We start from the raw sequence: 22,116 nt of genomic DNA, 5'->3' as shown, positions 1-22,116 counted from the left end.
CTGCTGTAATTCCCTCTTCTACACAACTGTACACAGGAGGCATTTCCAATTTTCACTCTTCTAACCCTAGGCACAAATATTTCATGTTAAAAGGTCTAACATTAAATTCTGAATGTTTTGTGTACCTTTTCTCCACAGCTGTGTCGATGCCACCACTTTCCTCTATTTCAGCTTCTTTGCTCCTCTCATTTATGTGGCATTCTTGAAAAGTTTCTTTGGGTGAGTACTCAACGTTTTTAATTTGATTTATTACAGATTTATTACAATCCTTTCTTTTAACAAGCTCCCATAGGAGCCCATAATGAGGAACATCCCAGCCAGCCTAAATATAAAAATCTGCAAAGTCAAAGTATCCGATAATAAAACTAAAAAGACAGAGACTTTTAGATCCAACGTTTGAAAAAAAAAAATACTTTTGTGGTCTCCAGATGACGGAACGCTGTGAGTTTTGACTGTTGTAAAGCACCAAAGAGAACAGATAAAACAGTAACTAGATTAAAACTTTGGTTAACAAAGCAAACTTTTGCCTAGCACTGCAGCGGCACTAAGGTAAGCTTCCTCTGGGGAGTAAATTCCAATGCTTTAAATCTTTGTGATCAAAGGTCTCTCCTTAAGCATATACCTTTCACTGAGAACATGATACTTCATCAATCAAAATATTTTTCTTCTCATTTTCCATTAAAGAATATACAAGGTGTCTTATTCCATAACAACATAATGAAAATGGCAGTGGAAGCACAGAATGGGCAAAAGTACAAACGGGGCAGTTAATAGTTTTTCTTCATACTTTATGTGTACAGGCTGTGTTTCTATGTGTGCCCCTGTTAAAAACAATTCTTTTGTTTATGGAAATCTCATCCAGAAGATGTTTGCTTAGTGTTAAGAGGTCTTTAAGCAGGCTCCATGGCAGGGTTGGGCAATTTCCCTGTGGAAGAGGCAACTACATCATCAGGTCGCTGGGAAGCAGCAGTTTTGTCACTGAAAATCAGTAGCTCCTTCTGTCAAAATTCAGTGGCAATTGGTGGTTCTTTATGGTGCAGAAAAGTGCAAGAGCTTGTAGACTTTCAAGAGAATGACTCCTATTTTGGAAAGAAAAACAATCAGAGGTGTCCAGCTTGTCGCCCTCCAGGAGTTTGGGCCTTAAAATCCCAAAAGCCCTAGCCAGCTTGTTCAATGGCCAGGAATTGTGGGAGTTGAAGTCCAAAAACATCTGGAGGGCCACAAGTTTCACATCACTTAATTAGCAGAACAAGAATTAGAGCTGTGATAGCCAAAACGTTTTTAATTATCTCTCTCTATCCAAGAGTTACCAGAGCCCCCAGTGGTAAGGTAAAGGTAAAGGTTTCCCCTGATGTTAAGTCCAGTCGTGTCTGACTCTGGGGTTTGGTACTCATCTCCATTTCTAAGCTGAAGAGCCGGCATTGTCCGTAGACACCTCCAAGGTCATGTGGCTGGCATCACTGCACGGCGCGCCATTACCTTCCCGCCGGAGCGGTACCTATTGATCTACTCACATTTGCATTTTTTGAACTGCTAGGTTGGCAGAAGCTGGAGCTAACAGTGGGTGCTCACTCCGCTCCCGGGATTTGAACCTGCGACCTTTCGGTCTTCAAGTTCAGCTCAGCGCTTTAACACACTGTGCCGGGGGGGGGGGGGCTGTGGTACAGCGGGTTAAACCGCTGAGCTGCTGAACTTGCTGACCTAAAGGTTGGCGGTGCATATCTAGGATAAGCTCTTGCTGTTAGCCCAAGCTTCTGCCAACGTAACAGTTTGAAAACATGCAAAAGTGAGTAGATCAATGAGCACCGCTCCGGCAGGAAAGTAATGGTGCTCCATGCAGTCATGCCGGCCACATGACCTTGGAGAGGTCTACGGACAATGCTGGCTCTTTGGCTTAGAAATGGAGATGAGCACCAGGCCGCTGAGTCGGACTAGACTTTATGTCAGGGGAAAATCTGTACCTATCCAAAAGTTGTATACACTGCACACAGATTCAGCCAACCACAAATTTAAAAGAAATTACGTCTAAAAAGCAAACCTGATGTCATACACTGCTATTGCTTGCCATTTCACATATCCTCAGTCACTCTCCCACATTTGTTTGCCATTTTATATAAGAGACACCATTTTACTATGCCATGATATATGATGGTATTTGAGCATCCACTGATGTTGGCATCCATGGGAGGTCCTAAAACCAAATCCCATTAGATACCGAGGGTCCACTGTATTCATATGGTTGATTTTTCACCTGTAGCCACACAATGTTGTTTGGTTATAACTGCTCATTTTGATTTTTTAATTGTCTTTATCATTGCCATTTATCCTTTTACTATGTTCATGATTTTAATTCTAATTGTATACCCCATTTTGAGGATTGATCCTAAAAGGTGACTTACAAATCTCTTTAATAATAACAAACTATTACCTGAAAGAGGTAGTGTGGTCTGGCAAGGGGTCTTCAAAGGAGCTCACACTTTCTCTTGCCTATTGCTTTATTTTATCCGATGGCTCTGTTTCTCCATCTGTGAAATGGAGATGGTATTTGACTTCATCACAGGGATCCAGGAAGATTAGTCTCTTAATGTCTGCGCAAAGCCTCATTAATTTCTGAACTGCTGATAATTTTTTCTCTGGATTAGTGACAAAATGATTAATGTCTGATGTACTAAGGCAAATAATATTTTGCTCTTGAATTTTGAGAAGGGGCTTAACTGACGTGGTCAGTGTTTAAGCCCTCAAGTCAGAAACACCTTTAATTTTATAGGAGTGTCTGCTTCCTTTTTGACCATAGTTTATTTGGGTTCAGAGTGCCGCCATGTGGCCATGGTGGGGAAATACTTTGCCCAAGTAATTCACCTAGAAGGAATGAGTAATTATTTCAGTGTATTTCCAATTCCCCTAAAGCAGACATGCAGGATGTGCCATTCCAAGTTCATGGATGGGATGATCCTAAAGGGAAGCCTTCCTGAAACCTGAACTCTTTGGCAGTGTTAGATTGCTACTCCTAAAGTAGAGGTTTTCCCCTGATATTAAGTCTAGTTGTGTCTGACTCTGGGGGTTGGTGCTCATCTTCATTTCTAAACCGAAGAGCCGGCTTTGTCCATAGACACCGCCAAAGTCATGTGGCCAGCATGACTGCATGGAGTGTCATTACCTTCCCACTGGAGCAGTACCTATTAATCTACTCACATTTGCATGTTTTTGAACTGCTAGGTTGGCAGAAGCTGGGGTTAACAGCGGGAGCTCACCCCATTCCTCAGATTCGAACTGCTGACCTTTTGGTCAGCAAGTTCAGCAACTCAGCGATTTAACCCGCTGTGCCACCAGAGACTCTGCTACTCCTAGAATCTCTGAATCCTCGGAGTTGCATTCCAACACATCTGGAGAACTCCAGATTCATGTGCAAACACAGTAAGGCCGGACTGTGGCGCAGGCTGGTGAGCAGCCAGCTGCAAGAAATCACTCTGACCAAGAGGTCATGAGTTCGAGGCCAGCTCGGAGCCTGTGTTTGTCTCTGTCTCTGTTCAATGTTGTTTGCTTTATATGTGTGCAATGTGATCCGCCCTGAGTCCCCTTCGGGGTGAGAAGGGCAAAATATAAATACTATAAATAAATAAATAAATAAATAAAATGAGGTGTAGTGGTCACCATAAACAAGGACAGTGCTCTTCTATTTTTTATAGTGAGCTTGGCAAAAATCCTTTTCTGAATTATCTTTCCCAGAATCCCCAAGGCAGCATGGCCATTGAGCAATCTGGGAGTTTTAATCTTATTTTAATAGTTGCTAAAGATGATACAATTTTTAACTTAGCATTGGGCATATAGTCAGAGCAGAACTGTAAGTCAAAGTTTACCCTGATTCAAGTAAAATTATATAATTTTGATTTAGCCGTTCAATAACTTTGGTATGATCAGCCTTATCTATAAATATGTAAATGCTTCTCCATTTTGACATTGCCTGCTTAGAAGTAAACCGCACTGAATCCAGTTAGGAGGTTTGCTTCCAGGGAAATGGTTGCAGAAAGAAGGAATAAATATGGATAACAAACTGAAGGCCATTGTGTCTTGGTCATGTTGATGTCTGCATTTCCTCTCAGGGTTGTGGGCCAGAAAAAAGAATCAGAGTTTTGAAAATTACATTTTGGGTTTCAGCTCCTAGGATTGCTGAGCCATCGTGGCCAATATTGATCATACCTATGGGGTTCTGAGAGTTGTAGATCCCAAAAGTTACTTGTCCAAGTTCTGAAAAGAGCTGTTGGCTGAATATTTCCTATTTCAGAAACTGCCATGCTCTGCATGGAATCTTTTTTAAATCATAACTAAGTGTTGTGCTTTGAAGTATATTTTTCAAAAAAATCTATACTATTTTTCTTCTCTGTTTAACAATTACAGTTCCGAGCCAAAGATCCTTTTCTCCTACAAATGCCAGGTGGATGAGCCTGAGGATGTTGATGTGCACCTCCCACATGCCTATGGGGTGGCCAAGAAAGAAGGGATGGATTCCAGCTTCTACTCCAGCACTCAGATTGACACTGCAGCCTATTTGGATGATGTGGCCTCCATGCCGTACCATGTGGGCAGCATCAACAGCATTGACAGTGACCGCTGGAAAGCAATCAACTCATAAGTCAAAAGTGGTTCCCTTAGAAGAAGGCATCCCTTCTGCACCTCACAACTCCATCACAGATTTTCCCTCTGGAACTGTTTAATGGGTCATCAGCTCTTTCCCTTATTTGTGTATATGTTTTAAGCAAAATATTTAAATTATGTATGGAACAAAGGATCAGAAATGATGGTCATCCTTGAAGGACAACACTTAACTTCACAGAGAACAAAGTGGATTTTATTTTGAAAGCATACAGATCCTGATGGACCTTCATTTTCTTGTGCATTCCAGGTGCACATGATTGGATGTGACCATAGCCATTTGTTAATGATAAAACACAGGCACAACCATCGAGTTTGGGCTGCTCTGTGGAGCATGTATATAACAATCAGTTCACAAGATTGGATGTGTTGACATACTCTTTTTAAAATGTCCTCAGTGTTTATGTTTCAATAAGACAAAGCTCCCAGAAATGTTGAATTGAAAGAGAACCTGCGGGTGAATGGGACTGTTACCTAGATCTCAAGCAACTGCAATTTGACAGGAACTGTGAACTGAGCAAATTTCAAATGATTTTGATAGAAAGAGCACTTATGAGTGAATTGCAGAATGTTCTGGGATTTCCTCATGGAGAAGCTGGGAGCTAAGCTCTCTGTGTGCATGCATCTGTATATATTTTATCCCCACTATAGTAGGAGAAGGAAGCAAAATAGCTACCAGGGAAAGGTCTCCATAGAGCTTGTTGCTGTGCAACAAAACTACTGCCGCTGGTTGACATGCAGCCATAGGTTTCATATACTGTATATATACTAAGTTTCTGGAATAAAAACTTAGCCTAATGAGAGCTACAGAATGGCACTCTGCTTTGGGATACTGGTAGAACACTAGAGAACATGGAAAGACAGAAGGAAACATGGACAATTCTTAAACATTTAAAATAGGACAGAACTCCGTAGAAGACTTCGGCACCATGTGTTTGGAGCAAGAAGGATGCATAGGGTGGCATCTAAGTTGAGAATGAGATTGTAGTTACTGGGACATTTTCACTGCAGGTTGGTTTTTCAGTGGATAATAGTGGTTGTAGCTTTCAGCCATAGATCTAGGCTATTTATAAATCTATCCAGTAACGCATTCTCTTTGGAATGGGATTCATTATGCTCTGAAGGGAATGGCAGAGATCCTCTTCCCTGAAGCCTCTGCTAGCACATAGCTGGCTGATCTCTTGGCAGAAGTGGCGGTAGCTACAGCTCTAATCTTACTGGAGTATTACTAGCCAAGTGTGTTTGGATTGCAATTCCCAAACCAGCATGGCCACTGAATGAAGTCCAAACATTTAATGTTTCAAAGCATTGGCAATAGGTTATATTCAGGCTTTCTGAGACTTAATGGTAGACTCCACCAAGCTAAAGACCTTTGAATCATTTAGTAATAATAACAGTACTCTTGGTATGAGGCTATTGAATACAGGGATGGATTTCACATGATAACACATAACATTAATTATTGATAATAGCCAGCCTTTGAAGCACATTTTATGCACTTGGCTTACCTATGTCATGTTCTGAATGTGCTTCTCCTGACAGAATAGAAAATGCAGTAATTGAAAGCTTTACCCTTGTGTGAAATGCAGGTACCCTTCATTGAGTAATTGCAGTTAATTTAATTTATAATTTTAGATATGTAGATACTTACTGAAAAAGCAGGGACTTGTGAGAAGTATACAGAGGTTTCTTTCTTTTTGCTGCTGTTCCAACTACTGTGACATTGATTCAGTGTTGGGTGTGTTACATATCAGTAAGGAAGTAACCCTTTAAACTTGGATAGAAATTTTTATGAAATAAACAAAACATGATTTCAAGTAAACATCTTTGGGGCTGAGAAGTAAGCAAAAATAAAAGCTGCCTGATAGTCTTCTCCTTGGCATTGAAAATCCCCTTTTTCTTGTCGCCTGTAAGCCGCACCGGGATCCTAAAAGTATTCAGACCTTTCTTTTAAGACTTTTAAAATGACTGGATTTTTAAAAAAATGTATATAATAGTGTCTCGGTTTTGAATGACTTGACAGTGGAGATCAATAGGATTGTTGTGGAGATCAGCACTTTGCCTTTAGTTTTGCTACTGTCCAAACTAGCCTTTCCTAAATGTGTGAATTTGATACTGCAATCATTTATTCATATTGGCTGCTGTTATCTATGTTCTCTCCCTTATGAAGTGTCTCTTGTGTGTTGTGTTGCTGTTGCTTATTGTGCTGGCCATGGGTGGGCTTGTAGGACCTATATAGTTCACACCCTTTCATATAGTGACCCATAAAACCAAGTTCAGCAAACAGGGAGCTATGATGTGACCTTGCTGTTATCCAGTCTATTGCAAGAACATCTCTGCTCCTTGTGTAGCACCTTAGATTTTGTGTATGTGTATTCTGGAAAGGCCGTAACCAATGGAGGCAAGATATAAAGTTCAGTGCACGAACTTTTTTTCATCCACATCCTCATTATTCCTTGACTGGAGTGATAGATTCTTTCCATTTTGACAGAATTCTGCATGGTGGTGAAATGCTGGGAAATCATTCAGTATTGGGATCCTTGGCAATAAACTAATATTACTTTAATTTCTATGGGTTCCCTGTAGCTTCAGTTTTCACCAGCCCAGCTGTCTTGATCTATAGCTCCCTTCAATTTCAGCAATCCTGGCCAAGGGTCATCATGGTAGTAAATGTGATGTATTCCAGGAAATCCAAAGTATACTAGATTGAGTACAGCTGCCATAGATTTTAGTACAGAAATATGTGTGTGTTTCTTGTTTGTTTGGTTTTTTAAAATGCCTATTCTTCCAGCTTGCAGCAGAATAACAAGCCTCGAGTATGAAGCTATATTTCCTTGTGTGAAACAGGAATAGTCTGATTTGGGGTTATTGTTAACATTGATCCATGTTAACCAGTCTCAAAATTGTGACCAGTTCTTCCATTACAAGTTTTTCTTCTCCCCTTTTCCCTGACATTTTAAGCATATTTTCTATAAACCCACATTTGTCTTCTGCTGCTGAGGCCTATCTGCACTAAGTGAAGGAATTATCTCCTTTCAAGCATTGTGTTTTTTATGTGGTTATATAAAAACGCTTCCATGTTCAGCTCACAAATGTTTGTGTGGGTGTGGGCATGAACATGTTGCAGATGCCACGTGATAGTGGAACAGAGATTATAAGTAGAGCAATGTATTTTTTTGTCTGTAAAATAAATGAACTTTGACATAAAGAAAATTGTCCTTTTTCTCCTGATAGAGGCTATGTGTGCATCCTTTTATTTACTGGCAGAAGCTTAACAGTAATTAAATGACTTCATATATTGGGAAAGCAAGGAGCTGTTTCCTCCTATCTAGCTAGATTTTTAGAACGCTGAAGAGAAATGATGCAGAACTGAAATGACAGAATAGTAGAATTGTAGAGTTCGAAGGACCCACAAATTTAGTGTGAAATCTTACTACTCGCAAAGAAACCCTGTTCTATGAACTTGTAGAGCATTTATTCTGCCATATGTTTGTTCTAGAGTTGTTAGGTAAGGACTACCTGAAGTTCTGAGAACTCAGGGTCTAAACTTGAATTTTAGGGCTGACCCCTTGGTGATGTGATTAAACTTTATACCTTAAGCATCGGCTACAGTGTATGCCATTCAAATTATGCAACCCCCGAGCCAGCAGCATCAACTATTAGCATCCTTGAACTCAATGACAGAACAGTTATCAGACTCGAAATGCGCCAATTGTGTATTTATATGTATATTTTTATCAGTGTTTAATGTATTTAATTTTTACTGAATTGTTTGTAATATTTTTATATTGTGTTTTATTGTAAGCCGCCCTGAGTCCCCTATGGGTGAGAAGTGCGGGATATAAGCATTATAATAAATAAATAAATTATAACACAAATACCAAATTTAAACCTTTAAAAACCATGCATGCACACACACTTTCAAGGCAATGTTCTCACCTCAAGATTCCTCCCCCTTACCTTGAAAACTAGAGAGGATGGTCTAGGCCAGGGGTTCCCATACTAAGATGCAGATCTCAAAGGTAATTTAGCTGGCCCCGCCCTAAACTTTAGACTTAGGATCAACCTAAGTCTGAAACTACTTGAAAGCACACAACAACAACAACAACAACAATCCTAATTAACTTGACTATCTCTCCAGCCAAAAGTAGGCCCACACTTCCTTTTGAAATACAGGTAAGTTTATTTTGGTTAAAATTGTTCATCATTTTAAATATTGTATTGCTCTTTCATTGGGTTTTTCTCCACTATAAATAAGATAGAAATTTGTTCATGTTTTTTTCCACTCCCCAATAGTCTGAGGGATCGTGAACCGTTTGAGGATCCTTGGTCTCGGCTCTGAGATCCGTTCCTTATTCTGTTCCCATTACCACATCTTAATACTTTCTAACTGACCTGATTGTCTCTGCAATCCTCTCTTTAAAAAGAGCTCTAACACTAGACAAACTGTTTAAAAAACAGCCAGAGCAAAGCTCTAATGCTAAGATCTAAACCAGGGGTCCCCAAACTAAGGCCTGTAAGCCAAGGTAATTTACCTGGCTTCCACCTTCAGTTTTAGACTTAAGCTCACCCAAAGTCTGAAATGACTTGAAGGCACACAACAACAACAATCCTAATTAACTTGACTATCTCATTGGCCAGAAGCAGGCCCACACTTCCCATTGAAAATCTGATAGGTTTATGTTGGTTAAAATTGTTCATATTTTTAAATATTGTATTGTTTTTTCATGTTTTTTTTTTTTTGCTCTACAAATAAGACGTGCAGTGTGTGTAGGAATTTGTTCTTTTTTTTTTCCTTCCAAACTATAGTCCGGGCCCCCAACACTCTGAATGACTGGACCAGCCCTCTGCTTAAAAAGTTTGAGGACCCCTGATCTAAACATTATTTTCTTTCTTTATCTTTTATACTTTTTATTGTATTGTTATAATCTATTGTACAGAAAATTACACACACACACTAAGATCAAGGGGAATAGGTCTGCTGGATCTCAGGAGGGTTGGAATCCAACCTGACTTCTCTTTAGAAAAGGCTTCTGTCTGCTGCTAGAGAGAAAAGCCTAGTCTCATGATTAGTGGACATGTAACAGATCTCCAATGAGCATTTTAATTTGGAGCAGGTTCATATGTGTGGAGGTAATCTTTCAGAATGTGCATATTCTAGAGATTGGTATAATGTGCCACATGACAGTATGCTCATAAGGATATTTGTTGTTGCACTATATGTTAATGATGCTATGGCTAAAACACATTGCACAAAATTTGTATAATATTAACAGGTATATCACACACATACTTACATAACATACACATAAGGCTACCCAGATTTTAAGATCAAGAATACAGCAACCCTACTTTATCAGCTTTCATTCAGTCATTATTGACTCTAAAGTGGTTTACCTGGGACTTTTATCACACAGAATTTTTTTTTATCATGTTAGAAGCAACATGAGAACATACTGTAAGTCGCTTCTAGTGTGAGGGAATGGGCCATCTACAAACACGTTGCCAAGGCGACATCCAGATGTGTTAGCTGGGAGGCGTCTCTCATGCCTCTGCATGCTCGAGCTGACAGACAGGAGCTCACCCCGTCTCATGGATTCGAACCAGCAACCTTTAGGTCAGCAACCCAGCCTTCGGGTCAACAGTTATGTCAGCACAAGGGTTTAACTGAGAAATTCCTTAGTGGTAAGAATGCAAAAACCCCAAAAGAAACCAAAAATCTTACTGAAGATACAGAATAGTGGAAGGGACGGGGTTCACTCCCCAACAGGAGGTCAGGCCATGAGATCACAGGGCAGTGAAGCAGGCAGATGTGCTAATTCAGGTGGCCACCAATATACTACAAATGCTGCAAGATGACAGTTTAAATAGGGAACTGTTTCATGATTATTTGGCCTTGCTTTGTTTCTGTGTTTATACAGTGGACATTTAGAAATAATATAATAATAATAATAATAATAATAATAATAATAATAATAATAATAATAATAATAATACTTTATTCTATTCTGCCCTATCTCCCCGAAGGGACTCAGGGTGGATTTCAATGAACAATGGCATACATTCAATGCCTTCAAAAAACCAGATAAATATTGGCTTAAAAACCCAACAAGATCCCACATATGAATACAGCGTTAAAAACCTAACATCAAATTAAACCTAATATCAGTGAATTGAGTATAATATCAATAACCTAAACATATATATACAGAAAGAATCATACAAGAATTATAAAGTGACATAAAATCTAAATAAAGGTTCACAATAATTTACAAAAGCCAACGGAAGTCCAACAGAGTTGTGTGAGTTGGATTATGTGGCCTACGGTGATAAATGGGCTAACATAGACTAACAGTACCCAGATACAGCATAGTTCTCAATCAGGATCTGGAAGTGATCTCTAATTAATCCTCCTCTCCATATGCTAATGAGCAGAAGTAGGTCTTCAGTTGTTTTTTGAAGGACAGGAGGGAGGGGGCCAGCCTTATTTCTTTAGGGAGGGGTTCCAGAGATTGGGGCCAACCACGGAGAAGGCCCTCTCGTTCCCACCAGCCGTACTTGAGATGGCGGTGGGACTGAGAACAGGGCCTCCTCCGCTAACCGCAGTGCCCGGGCTGGTTTGTAAGAGAAGATGTAATTGGTCAAGTAGCCTGGACCCGAGCCATTTAGGGCTTTAAAGGTAATGACCAGCACTTTGTATTTAGCCCAGAAGCAGACTGGGAGCCAGTGGAGCTGCCGTAGCAGGGGAGTGGATCTTTCCCTGTAAGCAGCTCCTGGCTGCTGATATCTGAACCAGTTGAAGCTCCCGAACTACCTTAATGAATTAATTTCACTATATCCCCGTGGCCTCCAAGCACGTAATTCTGTACTACAAAAGGCATGTGAAATATATTGCAAGGCAATAAAGGGATGTGAGTGAGATCCATATTTTCTTATACATGGCAAAAAGTCTATTAACATCAACAGATTTATTCAAAATGTGAGTAGTTCTGAGCCAAACCCTCTGTTGCTTGTAAATCTATATGCTTGTTTATTTTTCTAGCAATCAGCTTGACAAGCTTGCTTTGGCTTAGAAATGTATGATCTTGGTTAAAAAAGGAGACATGATTTAACTCTGTAATTTTAACATGGGTTTTCTCTTGTTGATTTAATCCATTTCTACCTAAGAGAAATAGATAGCCTTTTTTGGCACTCTGAATTCAAATAATTGTGTTTTATTACATTTTCATGTTTTATAAACAGTGGAGGATTTCCTTGCTGTGGTTACTATGGCAATGCAGACCAAAGCCCCTTTATAGATTTTGTTTTAACATCTCTCCTAAGCCTACAATTAGCTTTTTCAAGTTTTTAAACAGATAACAACTGTTCTATTATTTTGCATGGGAGGTGGCAAGCCTTCATTACAGCATAATTGCAAAATATTTGCAGCTTGCAAGCACTTTGTATTCTAAGAGTTGACTTTTTATTAATTTTGTCAGTAGATACAATTATACATTGTTCTTTCCCTCTCTCTATTGCTGTCAGGAAAAAGGATATTTGTCAGGAAGTCTATCCATCTATTACTGTTATTTGAGCATGATAGTAACATCCCTTCCCACACTCTATACCAGGAGTCCCCAAACTAAGGCCTGGGGGCCGGATGCGGCCCTCCAAGGTCACTTACCTGGCCCCCGCCCTCAGTTTTATAATATAATATTTTTATATCAGTTTTAATAATATATTGTATATACATATAATATTGATAATAATATTATGTTATACAATATAATACTAATAATAATACCATATAATATTATTAATAGTATATAATAGTATAGTGGTATAGTTCAATATAGTAATATATAACGCTAATATTGTGCTATGCTAATAATATAATATATTGTATGTACATACAGCTGCTCTGAGTCCCCTTCTGGATGAGAAGGGTGGGATATAAATGTAGTAAATAAATGCAGTAAATAAATAATTAATTTTAGACTTAGGCTCGGCCAAAGTCTGAAATGACTTGAAGGCACACAACAACAATCATAATTAACCTGACTATCTCATTGGCCAGTAGCAGGCCCACACTTTCCATTGAAATCCTGATAGGTTTATGTTGGTTAAAATTGTTTTCATTTTTAAATATTGTATTGTTCTTTCGTTGTTGTTGCACTACAAATAAGACATGTGCAGTATGCATAGGAATTTGTTTGTATTTTTTTAAAATGATAATTTGGCCCCTCAACAGTCTGAAGGATAGTGGACCGGCCCTCTGCTTCAAAAGTTTGAGGACCCCTGCTCTATACTGACGACAGAAGCATGACAATCATTACAGTTATTTTGTATGGATATTCAGGTTTCCTCCTCCAGGCTATTTCCAGCACTGGCATTTTATCTTTATCACACAATAAAGTGGATGGGTACATTTTAATTTCCCTTTTAATTGAAAAATAAGAGATTTGGTCTGTTACATCAAACAAAGGCATGGCTTAGAATTTTAGTAACAGAGAAAGAATAACTTTGTTTTACTGGGCAGAGAAAAGAGTATATGGGTATTTACTTAGATGCCTATGGATTGAGGTAAGACTGATGTTAGCATCTGGATTTGGCATTTTTCAAACATGCGGGAATCAACCATCACATTTCTACTTGTTCCATCAATTCTAGGGCAATGTGAAATACAACATGAAACTGTAAGGAGTAAAAATGCTCAGGAGAATATACTTCCCTAATGCTGGTTAAACTACCAGAAACACCAGGACCCAATTCCAAATGCGAATTCTTTAGGTATAGTTGTATATTTCATAATGGCTGTGTGCATACAGTCTGGTTTTGGATCCTGCTTGGGAATCATATGGGCTGGAATGTTTACATTAGTTCAGGTACTTAATATTTCAGTTTATTTCTTTATTCGTCAGAAACACTTACATTTACATGTTAACCCCCATAACCATTGAAATTTTCAATTCATGTTATGTTAACAAATAGTGTTATCTGGACTTTCAACATATTTATTTATTTATTTTTATTTACAGTATTTATATTCCGCTCTTCTCACCCCAAAGGGGACTCAGGGCGGATCACATTGCACACATAAAGGCAAACATTCAATGCCATAACATAGAACAGAGACAGAGACAAACGCAGGCACGGGCTGGCCTTGAACTCATGACTTCTTGGTCAGAGTGATTTGTTGCAGCTGGCTGCTAACCAGCCTGCGCTGCATTCCGGCCTATGCATAGAGTTACAACTTTCGAGCTAGTTTCAGAGCCATTCTCTTTCAAATGTATAGGGACAGAAAAGGGGATACTGCAAACAATTGGAATCTTTCACACTACACAATTATAGCGGTTGGGTACTATGACTGCCATGGTTGCGTGCTATGGAGCCCTGGAATTTGTATAAGGGGTCTTCAAAATGTTTCCACACTTGTAGATTTTCCTTGGAAATTGTGAACGGGGAGGATTCGTTATTGGCTGTGTCTGAGAGTGTCCTGCGATTAGTCTGTCTGGTAAGCCAGCTAACCTTGCAGTTTAGTATAAGAGTTGTCATACTTTGGTGAAGATGACTGCAACACTTATAAATTGCACCAAAGAAGAATAGTGTTTTCTCATACACTTTTTGTTGGCATGTGCACTGAGTATGGGGATAAAGTTCTCTTTCACAGAGTTGTCTCTGAGTGGATTGAAATGTTTGAAAATGGCCATTCTAGAGTGACGGATGCAGACTACTTGGGACGCCCAGTTATAGCCATGACCATGAGGAATGAAGAAAGAATACTGGAACCAATTCATGTAGGTGCTCAACCAAAAACGTTTTTTGTCCATGCAATTAAAAAGATGGTATGACGCTGGGAAAAATGCATTGCAAATGAAGGTGACCATGCAGAAAAGTAATGTAATTTGCCGTTGACATTCTTAATAAATAAGAATTTTTAAAAGTGAAGAAACTTGTAGTTTGGTGAAGGACTCTGGCTAAGAATACTATAAATCTTTTTATAAATCCCAAGATCTCATAGAATGGAGCCAAACTGAGGGGTGTGCTCGCCCATGTGTGTGTATGTTGGCTATGGTGACGCCATGGATTTTATAGGGTTTTCTTAGGCAAGGAAGACCAAGAGGTGGGTTGGCCAATTCTGTCCTCTAAAATACAGCATTTGGTATTTGTTGGTAGTCTGGTCTCCCATTCAAATACTATCAGCACTGACTTTACTTCGCTGCCCGGATAAGGCAGGATCTGTGCTTTTAAGGTATTGTAGTAGTATTCATTTGAAATAACGTAAAGTATGTGACAAACAAATGCAGGTCACAAGCTTTTGTGAAACTTGACAGAATATTATTCTCATGTGGAAATTTCGTTTTGGTCTGTAGCATCCAAAAGCACATGCCAGAACATTACAAATGTAGGCAAGTGGGGTTTATCATGGTGATCAGTTGCAACATTCACACCTGCCTTCAACAGACAAGAGTTTTTTCTCCCACCCTGGACTTTGCACAGATATATAAACCTCCTTTGCCTAGTTTCCAAAAAAAAACCTCACAACCTCTGAGGATGCCTGCCATAGATGCGGGCAAAACGTCAGGAGAGAATGCTTCTGGAACATGGCCATACAGCCCTGAAAACTCATCGCAATTTAGTCATTCTGGCCATGAAAGCCTTCGACAGCACATTCATTTTATTAGTTTTGGCCAATCATCTCTCTAATTCATTAAAATAGTTTTGAATTCTGTTCCTGTCTTGACAAATGTCATATCCAAAATCCCTGTCCCAATGAGGTTGCATTGTTTTCACATTGTCTCTCTCTAAAATGAAAACTGAGCAATATGAAGCAACTCCAATTGTTTTGGGTTTTTTTTGTGTCAGGAGCAACCGGAGTTGCTTCTGGAGTGAGAGAATTGGCCGTCTACAAGGATATTGCCCAGGGGACGCCTGGATGTTTTGATGTTTTACCATCCTTGTGGGAGGCTTCTCTCATGTCCCTGCATGGGGAACTGGAGCTGATAGAGGGAGCTCATCCGCGCTCTCCCCGGGTGGGATTCGAACCTGGCAGCCTTCAGGTCAGCAACCCAACCTTCAAGTCACAAGGCTTTTATCCCCTAGGCCAGGGGTTTTCAAACTTTTTAAGTGGAGGACCGATTCATGGTCCCTCAGACTGTTGGAAGCCGGACTATGATGAAATAGTCCAAAATTAGGATTGTTGTTGTTGTGTGCCTTCAAGTCATTTCAGACTTAGGTCAACCCTAAGTCTAAAGTTTAGGATAAAGGCCAGGTAAATGACATTGGAGGGCCTTAGTTTGGGGACCCCTGATCTAGACAATTCCATAAGACCATAGGCAAGCAAAGAAACCTCTAAAGACCACCTAGATGGTTTCATAAGACCATAGATAAGGAAAGGGGCTTCCAAAGGCCATCGAGACAATCTCATAAAACCATAGGTAAGGAAAGGGACCCTCAAAGGCCATCTAGACCATCTTATAGGACCATAGGTAAGGAAAGGGACCTCCTAAAGCCATCTAGATGGCCTCATAAGGCTGTAGCTAAGCAAAGAGACCTTCAAAGACCATCTAGACCAGGGGTCCTCAAACCTTTTAAGTGGAGGGCCGGTTCATGGTCTCTCAGGCTGTTGAGGGGCCGAATTATCATTTGAAAAAAAATACGAACAAATTCCTATGCACACTGCACATGTCTTATTTGTAGTGCAACCCCCCCCCCCAAGAACAACTATTTATTTATTTATTTACTACATTTATACCCCACCCTCTCTCACCCCAAAGGGGACTCAGAGCGGCTTACAAGTTGTATGTACATACAATATATTATATTATTGGCATAGCCCAAGATTAGCATTATATATTACTACCATAATATTAGTAATATTACATTTAATATATAATGTATAATTAATATTATTATATTGTATAATTATTTGTATTATTATATTGTATTACATTATAATATTAGAATCAATATTATATGTATACAAAATATATTAAATTATTACCATAGCACAATATTAGTAAATAAAAGAACAATACAATATTTAAAAATAAAAACAATTTTAACCAACATAAACTTATCAGGATTTCAATGGGAAGTGTGGTCCTGCTTCTGGCCAATGAGATAGTCAAGTTAAGTAGGATTGTTGGTATTGTGTGCCTTCAAGTCATTTCAGACTTTGGGCAAGACAAAGTCTAAAACTGAGGGTGGGGGCCAGGTAAATGACCTTGGAGGGCTGCATTCGGCCCCCGGGCCTTAGTTTGGCGACCCCTGATCTAGACGATCTCATAAGGCTATAAGTAAGCTAAGAGACTTCCAAAGACCAGGTAGAGTTAGGTCAACCCCAAGTCTAAAGTTTAGGCCAGGGGCCAGGTAAATGACCTTGGAGGGCGGCATCCGGCCCCTGGGCCTTAGTTTGGGGACCCCTGATCTAGACGATCTCATAAGGCTATAAGTAAGCTAAGAGACTTCCAAAGACCAGGTAGAGTTAGGTCAACCCCAAGTCTAAAGTTTAGGCCAGGGGCCAGGTAAATGACCTTGGAGGGCCGCATTCGGCCCCCGGGCCTTAGTTTGGCGACCCCTGATCTAGACGATCTCATAAGGCTATAAGTAAGCTAAGAGACTTCCAAAGACCAGGTAGAGTTAGGTCAACCCCAAGTCTAAAGTTTAGGCCAGGGGCCAGGTAAATGACCTTGGAGGGCGGCATCCGGCCCCTGGGCCTTAGTTTGGGGACCCCTGATCTAGACGATCTCATAAGGCTATAAGTAAGCTAAGAGACTTCCAAAGACCAGGTAGAGTTAGGTCAACCCCAAGTCTAAAGTTTAGGCCAGGGGCCAGGTAAATGACCTTGGAGGGCGGCATCCGGCCCCTGGGCCTTAGTTTGGGGACCCCTGCCCTAGGCCACCGGAGGCTCCTAACTCCAATGGTGAGAGCTTATGGCATCCTGAGTCTCAAGCTTCCTGGCAGCACATAGCGGCCAGCCTCGGCTTTGCGACAAATGAATGTAGCCGTATGATGCTTAAAAGAGGCGCAGTGACATTGCCGCGCCGGAGCCATTGCCGCGCCGCCGCTTCTGCGCGCCCTTCCTGGCCAATGTGGTCCTTCTTGGAGCATCCTTGACAGCGGCGGAGGCCTCAGGAAGACTACATCTCCCAGCGTGCCTGGCGGCCGGCTTCCAACACTGCGCCGCGCTATTGGGCGCTTCCTCGGCGGCCGCCAATCGGGCGCGGGTTTGTAGGCCGGTCCAGAAGAGCGTGGTGTCTTTGAGTTTGTGCCCTGTGCTGTGTGGAGAGACTAGGCTTTTCCCTCCTGCTCTTGGTGCCGGCGTGATGGGCAGTAGCGGGAGCAGCCAGGGCAGGAGGAAGGTGTCCTTCGAGCTGGACGAGGAGGACCGCGTGCGGGTCCTGCAGGGCATCAGGGTGAGTGAGCTCAAGGCAGGGCTTCCCTGGCTGCCTGCCTGCCTTGCTTGACTGTCTTCTGGTGGGTTAACATGTCCCTAGGAGGGAGGAATGGCTTCAGAGCAGGAGTGACTTTGGCTTTTCAGGGGGAAAGGAGAATTGGAGCCTCCCCTCCGGGCCTGGGCAAACCTGGGCCCTCCAAGTGTTTTGGACTTCAACTCCCACCATTCCTAACAGCCCGTAGGCTGTTAGGAATGGTGGGAGTTGGAGTCCAAAACACCTGGAGGGCCCAAGTTTGTCCATACCCGCTCTACACTGTAGAATTGGCGCAGTAGGTGTTTTGGACTTCAACTCCCACAATTCCTGTTGGAAATAGCAACCTTCTTCAAGCCTCCATTAGTCATATGTTTTGTATATGATTCATTTTGCTTACTGTATTTGCAGTCTCGCTTATCCAACATAAAAGGGCCGGCAGAACGTTGGATAAGCGGAAATGTTGGATAATAAGGAGGGATTAAGGAGAAGCCTCATAAAAGTCAAATTACGTTACGATTTTACACAGTAAACACCAATATATCATGTTTTACAACAAATTGGCAGAAGAAGCATTTTGGTACACGGTAACGTTATGTAGTAATTACTGTATTTATGAATTTAGAACCAAAACATCGCAATGTATTGAAAACATTGACAATAAAAACATTAACTACTAAAAGGCAGACTGTGTTGGATAATACAGAATGTTGGATAAGTGGTTAGATAAGTAAGAGACTACTGCATATGCTTTGGTATGCAGCTTTCCCTTTACTCTATGTTTCTTGAAGTTGTGGGAGGGGCTGCAGACCACATGATCAGATCTGGGACTGCTCAGACCTCAGACTCTATTTTAGAACACAGAGGCATCCTTAGACTTTGGGCTGTTAAGAGCAAACTCACGTTACTGTTGATTGCAAGAAAGATGCCCTGTGTTACCTGTAAGCAATCTTTCTTTTTAACATCCTGATTTTTCCAGTGTGGAATATCATCTAAGTAAGATCTTGCTGGTTATGTTAATGAGGGAGCTGGACTGTAACTACCCTGCCATATAACGCAGTTTGAATGGCATTGAACTACATTATGTGGGTCTACACTGACGATAGAATGCAGTTCAGCCTCTGATAATACTGGATGACAACTAAACCCAAAGTGTGTTTCCTTTGCTAATAGAAATTTAGCCTGAACAACTTGTACAGAATGACAAGCTTCAAAATGTAAAATGCTGATCATTGCAAGGGTTGCCAGTCCAAATGTTGAAGTACATGAAAAATCTTTTATTCAGACTCAAGTAATGTTATGTATATTGGAGTTAATTGATTAACATCTCCCTCAGCACTAAAGGAATAAGAAAAAAAGCTTAATCAATTCCCAGTAGACAGTATGTAAGTCGGAGGTGAAAATGTAGATTATTTGAGCTATTTTCATGGTGCAAGCACTTCTGCCATGAAAGCTGATCAATGTGGTCGCTTAAGTCAGAGACAAAACAACGAATGAGGGGAACAGAGGGGAGAGGGGAGAAAACTGTGACAGAGCTTCTTGAAAGAGAGGGCTCTTTTGTGTTAAATACTAACATTAATAACATTTATGTAGGTTTTAAACGTACAAGGCAATTTGGATTCCCAAACACCTAACCGCCTATGCAGGGATAGCATAGTCTCAGAAATGGATGGGTCAATCTGGGGGATTCCTCACAGCTTTATGGGGCCACAAACAAGAAGAGCAGTTCAAACTTTTTATTGAAAACTAACCATATGCACATGTGAATTGAAAAAACAGATACAGTAAATCTTGCATAAATACAGTGATCAAAAACATTTCAAACTTTCTGGAGACCACTTGAAAGCTTCCTAAATGCATCCAGATTTTCCTCTTTTTCATCACTCTTAGGAATCCCATGACGCTGTTAAACATATAGATCTATGCTTTTTTCTTCTTTTTTTTAATATGCTGAGAATAACAGGCTTTCATTGGTTTCCCTTTTGAGTGTGTTTTGCTATTCACTCATGTTCAAGTAAGAAATTCTGGAAACAGCTGCTGTTTACTTTGCTTGTGAAAGTACAGGAAAGGAGATTCCACCTGAACATCAGGAAGAACTTCCTGACTGTAAGAGCTGTTCGGCAGTGGAACTCTCTCCTTTGGACTGTAGTGGAGGCACCTTCTTTGGAGGCTTTTAAGCAGAGGCTGGATGGCCATCTGTCGGGGGTGCTTTGAATGCGATTTCCTGCTTCTTAGTGGGGGGTTGCACTAGATGGCCCATGAAGTCTTTTCCAACTCTACTATTCTATGATTCTATGATAGACAGGCACTGACAACTACAGTAGGTTTGGCTAGAGTGTAATCCCACTGTTTCCCAGCTCAAGTCACGTTGCTTCTTGCAGTCATACCACTGTAACCAGCACTGAAATTTTGTGTTTCCCCAGCCTCGCTTAACCATCCTCACATGCCAATCTTGCTGGAAATGTCCAGGTAGACTCAAGGCAAGGAGGAAAAGAGGGGTCTAGGCAAGCTATAAAAATGTTATAAAATAAGTGGGTTGTTGTGAGTTTTCCAGGATATATGGCCATGTTCCAGAAGCATTCTCTCCTGACGTTTTGCCCACATCTGGGAGAAAGAACTGTTGTCTGTTGGAGAGTTCTTTCTCCCATCCTGGACCTTTCACAGATATATAAACCTTCCTTGCTTAGGTTTTCCAATATACCTCACAACCTCTGAAGATGCCTGCCATAGATATGGGCAAAACGTCAGGAGAAAATGCTTCTGAAACATGGCCATACAGCCCGGAAAACACACAACCACCCTGTGATTCCAGCCATGAAAGCTTTCGACGACAAAAAGAAAAGTGTTTGAGAGAGACCTTTTAAAATGGTGTATGCCTCTACTACCAAATTTGTCATTATGGGATATCAATTCTTGTATTATGTTCTTTATTTAAAGTTTGTTTATATCTTTTGTTTATATTTATTTTGCTGTTATAAGTGAAAATTTCACAAGGATCTAATTATCTGTCTATCGATCTGTGTACATGTGTGGATATAGTTGACTAAAAACAACACTGTGCAGATGTAATCCTTATTCATAGTTAACATGTAGGTAGGTAGGTTTAGGTATCAGCAATAGTTTCAAAACCAAAGAATGTAAAATGTGTTTGTAGTGTTTGAATTGTTGGTAACCACTTGAAGCTATAGGAAACGGATGGGTTAGAATTGTATTTTTTTTTAATTAAAAAAATCATATTTTATTATAAATTATTCAACGGTAATTCATATCTGATAGCGAGTTAATTTATTTTTGTCCATAAATGTATTTTGTTTTGTTGATTTTGTTTTTGTTTAAGCAAAGAGTCGTAAAAACAGAACTACAAGAGCATCATTAAAGGTGTGGCAAACTAAACTTCAGTATATCAGTTGTTACTCTTTAGTGTGCTTCTCATTGTTTTGACATTGAGAATAAGTTGTTGCATCTTTCATTTTCTCAGAAAAGCAGCAGCTATGTTATGATTTCTTCAATTCAAAAAGAGAAATCTATATTGTGAGATATAGAAAGTATAATTTCACTAATCTTTCTTCCTCTACCTTTTACAATTTGTTAGCTTTCTGAAGATGTAGTGAACAGAATGAAACAACCTTGTCAAACTAAAAAGGATCAACGAGCACCACCCATCCCTCCGTCTCCCATATTGCAACCTGCAGAAGGGAAATCTAAGGTGCCAACAGGTATTTATTTACTGCCTTTATTACTAAGAACTAGATTTTAATCACATCCATATGTATGACAAGTGTCTGGCAGCCCTGCTTACGGTTTATTCAATTGAGAAATCTGTTTCTTTGCTACATGCTGCTTCCATTTGGATGACTACAGAAGTTGTTTTATTGTATTGGTCAGGTTCTGAACATAATTGGCTATAAATGTGTACTGGTTTGAATCAAATGTTTGTATCAAGTTAATGCTTGATTTACTGCTGCCTCTGTATATACTCAAGTATACATTCAAAAACAAATTGCCAAAAAAGACAAAAAAAAACCCAACCTCTAGGTCGACTTATTCATGCATTGGT

General features: G+C 40.2%; 2 protein-coding genes across 4 annotated transcripts in view; both read left to right on the top strand.

The window, feature by feature from the left end:
• tpra1 (transmembrane protein adipocyte associated 1) overlaps positions 1-7,881 on the top strand; it is a 41,406-nt gene extending 33,525 nt beyond the window's left edge. Inside the window, exons 10-11 of the mRNA XM_062969816.1 lie at positions 139-219; positions 4,396-7,881. Of these exons, the coding sequence (XP_062825886.1) occupies positions 139-219; positions 4,396-4,630 (316 nt within the window). The 3' untranslated portion in view covers positions 4,631-7,881. The remainder of the gene's footprint in view (positions 1-138; positions 220-4,395) is intronic.
• Positions 7,882-17,719: 9,838 nt separating this feature from the next.
• Positions 17,720-22,116, top strand: part of chchd6 (coiled-coil-helix-coiled-coil-helix domain containing 6) — a 407,145-nt gene continuing 402,748 nt past the window's right edge. The window contains exons 1-2 of one of the 3 annotated variants that reach the window (XR_010002592.1): positions 17,720-18,047; positions 21,652-21,775. Coding sequence is in view for 2 of the 3 variants with exons in the window: in XM_062969815.1 (XP_062825885.1) it covers positions 17,958-18,047; positions 21,652-21,775 (214 nt within the window). In the remaining variant the exon portion in view is untranslated. The remainder of the gene's footprint in view (positions 18,048-21,651; positions 21,776-22,116) is intronic. The other 2 variants (XM_062969815.1, XM_016990831.2) reach the window with 2 other exon arrangements.

This window comes from Anolis carolinensis, chromosome 2, assembly GCF_035594765.1.
Source record: "Anolis carolinensis isolate JA03-04 chromosome 2, rAnoCar3.1.pri, whole genome shotgun sequence".
NCBI lineage: Eukaryota > Metazoa > Chordata > Lepidosauria > Squamata > Dactyloidae > Anolis > Anolis carolinensis.
This window is presented reverse-complemented; position numbering and strand designations above follow the sequence as displayed.